The 12,045-nt window shown below is 47.9% G+C and overlaps 1 protein-coding gene across 1 annotated transcript in view; it reads right to left on the bottom strand.

Annotated features, from left to right (window-relative positions):
* The window catches only part of LOC126284734 (poly [ADP-ribose] polymerase), a 128,189-nt gene that overhangs the window by 103,366 nt on the left and 12,778 nt on the right, over nt 1–12,045 (bottom strand). The window contains exon 3 of the mRNA XM_049983872.1: nt 10,691–10,866. Coding sequence (XP_049839829.1) covers nt 10,691–10,866 — 176 coding nt within the window. The remainder of the gene's footprint in view (nt 1–10,690; nt 10,867–12,045) is intronic.

Below are 12,045 nucleotides of genomic sequence, written 5' to 3'. Positions count from 1 at the left end.
GTCCCACTTCTGGGTGTTCCATCTTCGGTCTGGTGTGCCTGGCAGTCCGATAGGGGCTCATTTTCCATCTCTCTAGTTCTTCTGTTTGTGTAGTGTTGCAGCTGGCCCCGTTGCTCCTTTAACAATTCCAGAGCCGGATCCCAGGCTCTGCTTAGCTGGTACCCTGTGTCACGGTTCATAAGATCGTCAGCCATCGTGCAAGTACGACGCTGATATCCGGCAGAACACCCGACAACCCAAGATGTCATTAGATCGCTGGGAAAGCCTGAAGAGTTACAGTTTACAAAATACTTTTGTCAGGCTAAGGGGCGGTAGCTATCGAAAGACGTTGGATTCTTCCAGGCTTAAGGATGGGGATAACTATACTGTCTTGTCATTGCGGGGGGAAGGCACTCATGAGCCAAATTTGATTGAAGACTGGGTAAATACTGCCTCTGGGTAACATCCAACTGTTGGATCATCTGGGTGTGGATGGAATCCTGACCAGGGGCCATGTCATGTGAAGAGATAAGCTACTGCCAGAACTTCCATTCAGTGTTCATTATAGGATTCAGATTGGTGGGTGGTTGAAACAGAGGGGGGTCAATTCTACGTTTCTGTCGGAGAGAGGTAGTGAGATTGGATGAGGATGCCGATCCTGTTGCAAAGTGTGTCGCAATGTGTTCTGCAAAGACCAACGAATCAGTACACAGAACACCTCTGAGGATAAGACCACGGACAGTTGGCTCTTACTGGCAGCCCAGAATGCTACAGAGCTTGAACCAAACCTATGATGAAGAGACATGTCTCAGCGAGGAAACACAGCACTCCCGAAATTCTTTTTTACTGTGCGTAACAAGATAGTTAGTCTTAGCAAGGAGACGCTTAAAAGTGAGGAGATTGGTCAATGAAGGCTGTTTAAATCGCTGCAGTGACTGTTGGCGGTCCTGAACAGCAACTGCTACATCATTGAGCCACCATGGTACCAGTCAAGGATGAGGGAGACCTGTCGGTGGATAGGGGGACAGCAGCCCCAGCAGCATGAAGAATAGTGGCAGTCACACCCTGCATTACCGCATCAATGCGATTCGAAAGAGAGGTGGCTAAGTGCACAGCAGACGCATATAAAGGCAAACTGGCCCTGGGGAATGCCCTATATGTGGCCCCCTCTGCCTGGTGATGGCAGGGGAACAATAGAATCACCAGGAAGTGGTCACTGTCACTATGATCATCATGGAGTGACCAATTAGGGAAGCCACAAGGACCAGGCAGGAGATCACAGGATCAATAGCAGTAAAGGTGTCACGAGCGGCACTGATTCATCGAGCAGTCACAAATCAAAGTCTGTACTAAGTTGGTCAATTAGAAAAACCCCTACTCATTGAAGTGGCAGTCTGCCACAGGGGGTGCTGTGCACTGAAGTTGCTGAGGAGGAGATATGGATGGTTGGTTTGTTTGTTTGGGGTATAAAGGACCAAACTACAGGGTCATCAGTCCCTTTTTCCTGATGCAAACAAGGCTCAAGGAACAAAAACACCAACATCACAACTAAAATGAAAAATTATGAAACGAACAAAAAATGGGGAAAACATACCATACTAGGAATAGATGAAGGTATTAAAACCTTAGAGCATATGAAACTTCCTGGCAGATTAAAACTGTGTGCCCAATCGAGACTCGAACTCGGGATCTTTGCCTTTCACGGGCAAGTGCTCTACCAAATGAGCTACCGAAGCACGACTCACGCCCGGTACTCACAGCTTTACTTCTACCAGTACCTCATCTCCTACCTTCCAAACTTTACAGAAGCTCTCCTGCCAACCTTGCAGAACTAGCACTCCTGAACGAAAGGATATTGCGGAGACATGGCTTAGCCACAGCCAGGGGGATGTTTCCAGAATGAGCATATCCCTTAGAGCATATGATCTGGGCTGGCTGATCACAATAATAAAGAGGGTGAGCCAGCCACTCTGCAACACATTAAAATGTCCACCCCGAAAAGACAAGGCGATATGAACACATGTAGGGAAAAGACAACCACCAAGACAAACAAATGCAAAGCAAGTGCGACAGAGGTTGGGTGGCTTGCGGTGTATAAATGTGGATATGGTCAATGCAGAGCCGGCAGAGAACCATAGAGTCCCTGCGAAAGTCCCGTATGGAGGTCCACACATTCGTAGTCTCCTTAAGGGCATGCAGTTTGTTGTGTGTACTGAGATTATGCCATTCGGTCTCCCAAAGCTGAAACACCTTGCAGTGTAATAATGATCGCAAGTCAGTTACTACAGGGATGCCGAACTCCAGAAACGGCTTCCGTGTTGCCTGCTTGGCTATCTTGTCGACAAGTTCATTTCCTGGGATTCCAACGTGGGCTGGGGTCCACACAAACCACGAAATGACTGGACCGTTCCAGGGCATAGATGGACTCCTGGACAGTCACTACCACAGGATGGCAGGGGTAGCACTGGTTGATAGCTTGTAGGCTGCTCAAGGACATAGTACCGACAAGAAACGACTCAATAGGGCATGAGCGGATGCGCTCAAGAGCACGTGAAATGGCCTCCAGCTCTGCAGTGAAAACACTGCAGCCATCTGGCAAGGAGTGCTGTTCAATATTTCCTCCATGAACATATGCGGAGCCAATGTGACCATCAGTCACCGAGCTGTCAAGTGTAAACCACTTCATGGTCCCAGTAAACGCCAAGAATCAAGAGGAAATGACAGCGGAGAGCTGTAGGGTTAACCGAGTCCTTAGGAGCATATGAAAGGTCCAGACGAAGCTTCGGCCTAGGTGTACACCATGGTGTACGTTAATGGACCTCAAGTAAAGGTGGTAAAGGCAAGGACTCCAAACAGAAGAGATCGGACATGAACTGCAATTGTAAGCCCTGACCTGGGCCTTTGATGCAGGAGATGAACTGCCATGCACGGGAAAAGAAGACAGTAGTTCAGATGCTCAGGAGAACTATGAATGCGTGCAACGTAACTGGTGAGCTGTTGTGCATGCCTTACCTTCAATATAGGGAATCTACCCTCGACTAGGACGCTGGTCACCGGACTCCTGTTACCAGTCGAATGCCACAGTGAGTCAAGTAAACCCAATGCTAGGGGCACTGCCAAAACATAAACCAGACTCCCATAGTCAAGGCAGGATTGAACAAGGGCTATGTAGAGCTGCAGCAGCGTAGAGCAATCTGCACCCCACTTGCGGTGTTCAAAAACCAGTCCTAAGAATCGATATGTCTCCACTACAGTCAGAGGATCATCATTAAGGTACAGTACGGTGCTGACGAACAGTACGGTGCTGAGAGAAGTGGGTGACACACAACTTCGCGGCTGAAAACTGGAAGGCGTGGGCTAGGGACCATGACGGCACCTTGCGGGTGGCTCCCTGTAGGTGCTGCTCGCCAACACCAGTACTGGAGGAGCAGTATGAAATGCAGAAGTCGTCTACAAACGGAAAAGATGAGACCGATGGCTTGACAGCTGCAGCTACACCATTAAGGGCCACTAAATGTAGAGATATACTCAATACAGAGCCCTGTGGGACCCCATTCTCCTGGATATGGAGGGAACTATAAAGGCACTAACTTTAACATGGAAAGTACGGAGCGATAGGAAATTTTGGTTAAAAATCGGGAGCAGGCCCTGGAGCCCCCACTCATACAATATGGCAAGGATATGATGTCGCTAGGTCACGTCTTAAGCTTTTCATAAATCAAAAAGGACAGCAATCAGGTGTTGGGGGTCTGGAAAAGGCTGTTTGGATGGCAGACTCAATGGAAACTAGATTATCAAGGGTAGAGTGACCCTGGCAGAAATTTCCCTGGCATGGAGCCAGTAGGCCACGTGACTCCAGGACCCAACACAACTACTGACATAACCATATGTTCTAACAGCTTACAAAGAACGTTGGTGAGCCTGATGGGCCGATAGCTATTGTCATCAAGCAGGTTTTTACCGGGTTTGAGCACTGGAATGATGGTACTGTCCCGCCATTGCAATGGCAAGATGCCATCGCACAAGATCCGGCTGAAGATGAGTGGATGTAGCTTGTAGTCGGACACATGAGATATTTGATCATCTGACTGGATCCGATCTGGCCCAGCAGCTGTGTCGGGGTAATGTGCTAGGATGCTGAGGAACTCCCACTCTGTAAATGGAGCATTATAGGGTTCACTGTGACGTTCAGTGAAGAGAGGGCTTTCCTTTCCATCCGCCGTCTGAGGGTGGGAAATGCTGGAGTATAATCCTCTGACATAGAAGCTCGAGCTTAGTGCTTGGCAATTGTGTTTGCAGTGGTAGATAACACGCCATTGATGTCAATGCCAGTAACACCTATTCGGCTCTGGTACCCACAAACACGTCTTCATTGAGACTTGGGAAGGTGACATGGCACCAAATGGTCAAGGCGTACCTCTCCCAACACACATGTTCCTTTTTTTTTTTTTTTTTTTTTTTTTAAATAAGGTGACGAATGCGAGCACGGGGCCATTTAAAAGCTATTAGGTGCTCTGGGGAAGTGAGCCGCTTATGCTGCTGTAGAGCTTGCTGACACACTTTAATGGCCTCAGCAATTTCCAGTTACCACCAAGGTACTGAGTTTCACCGGGGGCACCCTAGAGAACAAGGGATTGTGTTTTCTGCCGCAGAAATGATCGTTCTAATGGCCCGCTCAACTACCACATCGATGGTACCATGTGAGAGACAGCAGAGGTGAAAGCTTCCCAGTCTGCCTTGTTTAAAGCCCATCTTGGTAGACGTCCGGGGGAGTGACATGAAAATGGGAAAGTGGTCACTACCACAAAAGCTATCGTAGGCTCTCCAGTTGACAGATGGGAGAAGTCCTGGGCTGCAGAGAGAGTTCAACGTAAGGAAGAGGCCTACCTGAAGGGAGGTAGACATTGGGAACAGTGACTACCGGAGTCATTTGCACTCTAACCACTATTGCTTCCAGGTTGATACGCAGGGGGATCCAGTCACTAATGATATCAGTAAGAACCGAAGTGCAGACCCCTCCAAATGCTATCTCGGAGCCAGCATGGTCCTGACAGAATGCCCAATAACCATGAAACACTGGAGAGTGGCCAGCACAGAATTGAGTTTCTTGAAGAGAAAGACAGAATGAAGAATAGGAGGAAACAAGGTGTTGTATTTCCAGCACGTGACAATATCTACTGCAATTCCACTGGATTATCGTGTAGCGAAATGGTTGGTTGGTTTAGAAGGTGGGGGATCAAACTGCTACGTCATCAGTCCCTCGTTCCGATTAAAATAATTCCACAAGGGTGGGAATAAAATAATCGAGACATACAAAAACCTGATAGAAGAAAGGAGAAAACCACAAGAATGACAGAAGGGCAACAAACACAAAAGTGGAAAGGGGAGGGGGGGGGGGGGGGAGGGGATCGGACAAGAAACCACAGAGAAATGCAAGATACATGTCAAAGAGATCACAACAAGAGATCAGATTACCATGGCTGGATGACCATGAGAATAAAAAGGAGAAGCCAGCCATTCTGCAAAGCACTAGGATGGAGGACACAGAGGGATAAAAGACATGCGCTAAAACTTAGATCAAATGATAAAACCCACCCTCACGAATATAAAGTAAAACTAAAGCTGCTGTTTAGGCATTGCCTACCAACACGGAAGGTAGGGTGCTGCAGAGTAGCTAAAAGTGGGCAGTCCAGCAAGAGGTGGATGACCATCATTTGTGAGCCACAGCAACACCAAGGTGGATCCTCATGGCGGAGGAGGTAACCATGCATTAGCCACGTATGACCAATGCAGAGCCGGCTGAGGACAACTGATTCCCTGTGAGAGGACCGCATGGAAGACTTCCACACATTCATAGTCTCATTAATGACACTATTATATGCCATTATGTCTCCAAAAGCCAAAAAACACCATTCGGTGTAAGACAGAACGCAGGTCAGTTTCAAGGATGCCTATCTCCAGAAACCGTTTCCAAGTAGCCTGTTTGGCCAGCCTGTTGGCAAGTTCATTGCCTGGGATTCTGATGTGTCCTGGGGTCCACACAAACACCTCTGAACGACAGGACCTTTCCAAGGCATAGATGGACTCCTGAATGGACGCCTCCAAAGGTGGCAACGGTAGCACTGGTTGATAGCTTGTAGGCTGCAGAGAGCCGCAGGGTTAACGGAATCCTTAAGGCCGTGCGAAAGGTCCAGAAGAATCTGTGGCCTAGGTGTACACCATGGAGGTGTATGTTAACGGACCTAGAGGAGAGGTGGTAATGGGAAGAGATCCAGTTCAGACAGAAGGGACTGGATGCGAACCGCAACCGTAAGCCTTGATCTGGGCCACTGATGTGAGAGACGAACCGCTGTGGTTGGGAAAAGGAGATCGTAATTCACATGTGCAGGAGAACTACCAATGTGTGAAACATAACTGGCGAGCAGTTGTGCATGCATAACCTTCAATGGAGGGACTCCGACCTCCACCAGGAAACTGGACTTGTTCTAAAAGCTCCCGTCGCTAGGCGAACGCCACAGTGGTGCACTGGGTCAAGTAAATGCAACGGTGAGTGTGTCGCCGAACTGTAAACCAGACTTCCCTAGTCAAGGCAGGATTGAACAATGGCTCTGTAGAGCTGCAGCAGCATAGAACAATCTGTACCTGAAGTTGGTGTTGCTCAGGCAGTGGAGGACGTTGAGGTGTTGTCGGCACTTCCGCTTAAACTGACGAAGATGAGGTGACCAAGTAAATCAGGCATTGAAATCCAGTCCTAAGAATCAATATGTCTCCATTATAGTGAGTGGATCGTCAAGTTAAAGTTCTTCTGCTGGATGAACAGTATGACACTGACAGAAATGCACGAGACACGACCTCAAGGCTGGAAACTGAAGTCGTGGGCTAGAGCCTATGACTGCGCATTGTGAATGGCTCCCTGTAAGCGGTGCTCAGCAATACCAGTACTGGAGGAGTAGTACGATATGCAGAAGTCATCTGCATATGGAAGGGAGACCAATGGCTCTATAGCTGCTGCTAGACCGTTGATAGCCACTAAAAATACAAAGACACTCAACATGGAGTCCTGCGTAACACCATTCTCCTGAATACAGAGGGGAGCTATGGGAGGCACAGACTTGGAAAGTATGGAGTGACAGCAAGTTTTCGATAAAAATCGGGAGCAGGGCCCGAAGACTCCACTCATACAATGTGGCAAGGATATGATGTCAGGTCGTGTCATATGTACAACATGACGGCAGCCAGATGGTTGCATCTGGAAAAGAATATTCAGATGGCAGACTCTAGGTACACAACATTATCAGTGGTAGAGTGACTGGCAGAAGCCACCCTAACATGGAGCCAGTAGGCCACGTGACTCCAAGACCTAACCCAACTGCAGACAGCTTAGAAAGAATGTTGGTGAGGCTGATGTGTTGATATCTATCAACACCACATGTGTTTTGACCGGGTTTGAGAACAGAATTGATGGTGCTCTCTTGCATTTGCGATGAAAAGATGCCATCGCACCAGATCCGGTTGAAGATGACGAGATGTTGCTTGTAGCAAGACAAGAGATGTTTTACCACCTGTGGATGTGATCCGGCCCAGGAGCTGTTTCGGGGCAATGTGCAAGGGCACCGAGGAGCTTCCACTCTAAATGAGGAGTTATAGGGTTCACTGTGGCATACAGTGAACGAGAGGACTTTCCTTTCCATCTGCCATTTGCGGGTGCGAAAGGCTGGAAGGTAATTCTCCGATGCAGAGGCTCATGCATACTGCTCAGCAAAGTTCTCGGCAATCGCGTTTGCATCACTAGATAACACGCCATTGATGTTAATGCCACAGACACCTGTTGGGATCTGGTACCCAAAAAGACATCTGATCTTCGTCCAGACTTGGGAAGGTGATGTACAGCACCCAATGGTCAACATATACCTCTCCTAACACTCCTGTTTCTGTCGTTTTATAAACTGGCGAACGTGTGCACAGAGCTGCTATTAGGTGCTCTAGGAAAGGGTGCCGCGTATGTAGCTGCAGAGCTTGCTGACACACTTTAATTGCCTTAATGGCGTCTGGCGAACACCAAGAGACTGTTTCCACTGTGGGCCCCCTAAAGAACGAGGGATCCCGTTTTCCGCTGCAGAAGGGATCGTTATAGTGACCTGCTCAATGACAACATCAATGGCACCATGTGAGGGAGATTCAGCAGTGACAGAGGTCAAGGATTCCGTCTGCCTTGTTTAAAGCCCATCTGGGTAGGCGCCCATGGGCATGATGCCAGGGGAGTGACAGGAAGTGGTCACTACCACACAGGTTGTCATGTGCTCTCCAGTAGATAGATGGGAAAAGGCCAAGACTGCAAACAGAGATCAGTGGCTGAATACATGTCATGTGCTGCACTGAAATGTGTGGGTGCACCTGTATTTAAGAGGCAGAGGTCGAATTATGACAGTACCTCTGCCCCGCAAGGGGTTATAAGTGTTAAATTTCCCAGAAGTAGGAAAGATTTAGTCAGTTGAGTAATCAGTGCGGCCAATACGTTCAGGGGTACTGCACCATCTGGTGGAAAATATACATTGAGACTTATTTCCTGTGTTGTCCTTATACTGACAGCCACAGGTACACTAATTACCGAGTTCAGGAAATAGACAAACTCCACCTGACACTATTATAGCCACTACTGTTCCTGTAATATACCTTACTGCTGGGAACTAGATTTCCTGGAGGGGAATGCAGAAAGGTGCAAAGCTTAACTGTTGCTATAGCTCATCCAGGTGGTGGAAAAAACCACTGCAATTCCACCAGAGGATTACGTGATCATGACACTGGCAAGTCACAAGACACTCAACGAGGCAGTCTACACCTCAGGGCCACCTAATTCCACCAGATGAGTACCTGTGCAATCCACATCCATTGTGTTTGAGGGCCCAGCAAGATCTAGGACCTTAGCAGATGCCAGAATCTCCACTTCATCCTCAGACACAGAGCTTGCAGGTAGTGTTGTTGTTTTGTTGTTGTCGTCGCCGTCGTCGTCACTGCAGTGCCTTGGTTCTTGAGGGGTCTTTTTCGTTTTAGGTTTCTCTTGCTGTTCCTAAGGTTCACCTGGCTGGGAAGGTTTCACTGATTCCGTCTCAGGGACTGAGGAGGACCGTGAAGCCCTATGACCAGCTACCTGTGGTTGCTTCAGCCACTGGTGGGTGTCAGCTTTGAAACTGGTAGGAACCTTGGAAGGTAGTGACCTAAGGGATCCCTTCCTGGCAAGAGGAGCCGAAGAAGATTTACGCTTCTCTGGCTGAGAAGTGAGTGACTGACGTCCATGATGGTCGGGGGGGGGGGGGGGGGGGGGGAGTGTTTCTCCTGAAGTAGGTTGTGTAGGAGTAACAGGGAGGAAAGTAACTCCTTCCCCCCCCCCCCCCCCCCCCCCCATCAAAGGGGCAGGTGGAGTCTGACAGATCTGAGACCAACCGTATGCGGCAGAACGGAAAATGGTAGAACTGTTGTCATAGTGGCGGCTTTGGTTGACATATGTAAAGGATGTAGCCTCTCATGTTTTCTCTTATCCTCGGTGTAGGTCAGTCGGTCCAGGGCCTTGTATTAAATTATTTCTTTCTTTCTGGAGAATCCTGCAGTCTGGCGAGCAAGGTGAATGTGGCCAGGGAGGAGGGGGGAGGAATGGGGGAGGAGGGGGGAGGAGGGGGGAGGAATGGGGGAGGAGGGGGGAGGAGGGAGGAGGAGGGGGGAGGAGGGGGGAGGAGGGGGGAGGAGGGGGGAGGAGGGGGGAGGAGGGGGGAGGAGGGGGAGGAGGGGATTTAGGGTCATATTTCTTAGCACTGAAGTTTAGAATTTGCCCGCTTTGAGACTGCTGGTGTTTTCCCACCAGCAGGAGATGTCATACTATGTTTCATGGCGTGTCATCTGCCCTGATGCCACCCACTCCGACCAGGGGCCCTTCCTACAGGTGCCACCCAACCGCAGCAAAGGCCACCTGGCAGGATGGCCATTGCCAGGAGTCCTGATGTCCCAGGGTGATGGGCATCTACTCCTTGGCATACATGGTTAGTTAATGAAGCAGGTATCAGCAGAGTATCCCTGTGTGGTCAGGGGGCTACAATCAACAGGTTAAATGGCAGCCCCACCACAACGGACTGGCTACCGTGCTATATATCAGGTGCAAACGAGCTAAGAAGTACATCATCGACAGCACAGAAAGTGTTACTGCACCGAGGATGGAGGAAAACGCACATAGGAGTGTGACATCGCCCAACAGCTGGAGAATGAACTTAAGGGCAGATCCACAGTGACAAAAGATGCGAGAGGTCTGAGCACATGGACATTATGCACCATGTAAGGAACCCTTACCCAATTGGCTTGCTCTTCAGAAAAATTTTGAAAAATGGAGGTCAAACCCTACAGGGGACCATCACATACAGGCTGAAACGTGTGAGACTCCTTTCAGTCGCCTCTTACAACAGGGAGGACTACCTCGGGCCTATTCTAACCCCCGAATCCACAGGTGGGAATTCACAAAGGTCTCTGATGCTCCTTCAACTTGGTGCCCCAAGTGGCCACTTGGGCCGTAACCTTGCCCTGTGAATACATTGAGTAGCTTGTGGGTTTTTGCTGACAAGTTGCTGAATGTATTCCAATCAACAATTCCAGGAAATTAAATTTTCTTTTTACTTATGGTTCTGGAAAAACTTAAGTTTCAGATGCCCCAAAAATATTCACTACTTACCTTATCAATCTTTGTATCACAACCTCGACATGTGGCCCTACTGGACTTTGCATACTCCACAGTAAAATCACTGAATTCTCCACCAACAGCAGACTTCCTTTTACTTGGTTTGCCCTTACCAGACTTTGCTGTACCAGGACTCGCACTAGCACTGCTACCGCTTCCACCACCAGAAGCTGAAATACAAGAAAATGTTATTTAGTTTTTAATTACAGCTTCCAGTTTGCTTATTATGTGTCATCTGTAATACAATTAAAACAAAATTTTGATCAGTTTAAAAACAATTGATATTTATAGGTTACACCTTTTGATTTTTACAAAATTCAGTATACAGGGAGTTTCTTCTATGAGTCATTGAGTCGTATGAATAAAACAGAATATACTTTATACTCAGATGTTCGGAGAAAGTTCTCTGGTTGGCATGAATAAAGCGAGTCTGAGAATATACTTCACCTGAGTATGTTCTCAGTGTGGGTTGAAGGGTGGGGGAAGTTGCTCAAAGCAAAGTATATTCTCCGATTTCGTATGAATAAAGCCAAAGAAGTTTCTCACAAGCAGAGAATATTCTCTGTTTTTGTGAGTGAGCTCCATAGCATGCTTCAAGCTGAGTGAGTTGTGTTGTGATTAAGCGTTACCGAGTGTTTTTAGCAAAAATGGCGGAATTTATTTTTCTTGAAAGGCAAAGAAAGATATACGTAGTACGCAGGAACACAGAAGAAATGAACTGTAGAAGTTTGTATAGATTTAACAGTCAAAACATTAATTGGCTGGCGAATCACTTTCTTCCAGAAAATCACGAAAGAAGAGGAGGTGCCCTTTCCAATGAATGCAAAATGAAAATATTTTTGCGCTATTTAGCGGATCCAGGCTTTCAGATAGGTGTAGGAGAAGATTTGGGAGTACACCAGACTACAGTATCAGTAACATTTTCGTATGTTCTGCAACAGGTCAACAGGAAAGCACCGCTGTGGATCAGATTTCCGAGCAATATTAACGAACTAGAAACAGCGAAAGTTAAATGGCAATCGAGATACAAGTTTCCATGTGCGGTAGGGGCCCTAGACTGCACTCACATACCTATTATGAAATCTCCTTCACATGGAGACGAATAAGTCAATCGAAAGTGCTTTCCGTCTATAAACGTGCAGGCGACGTGTGACAACAGTGAAATGTTTACGAGTGTTGATGCTTCATGGCCATCGTCTGTGCATGACGCTAGGATATGGAGAAACTCCGATGTCCTTTGTATATTGCGTGAGAACCAGTGCAACGCCCTAATTTTAGGAGACGAAGGATATGGCATTGCACAGTGGTTAATGACACCATTTAAAAAACCAGAAACACTTGATGAGAGG

The sequence above is a fragment of the Schistocerca gregaria genome, chromosome 8, assembly GCF_023897955.1.
Source record: "Schistocerca gregaria isolate iqSchGreg1 chromosome 8, iqSchGreg1.2, whole genome shotgun sequence".
Classification (NCBI taxonomy): domain Eukaryota; kingdom Metazoa; phylum Arthropoda; class Insecta; order Orthoptera; family Acrididae; genus Schistocerca; species Schistocerca gregaria.
This window is presented reverse-complemented; position numbering and strand designations above follow the sequence as displayed.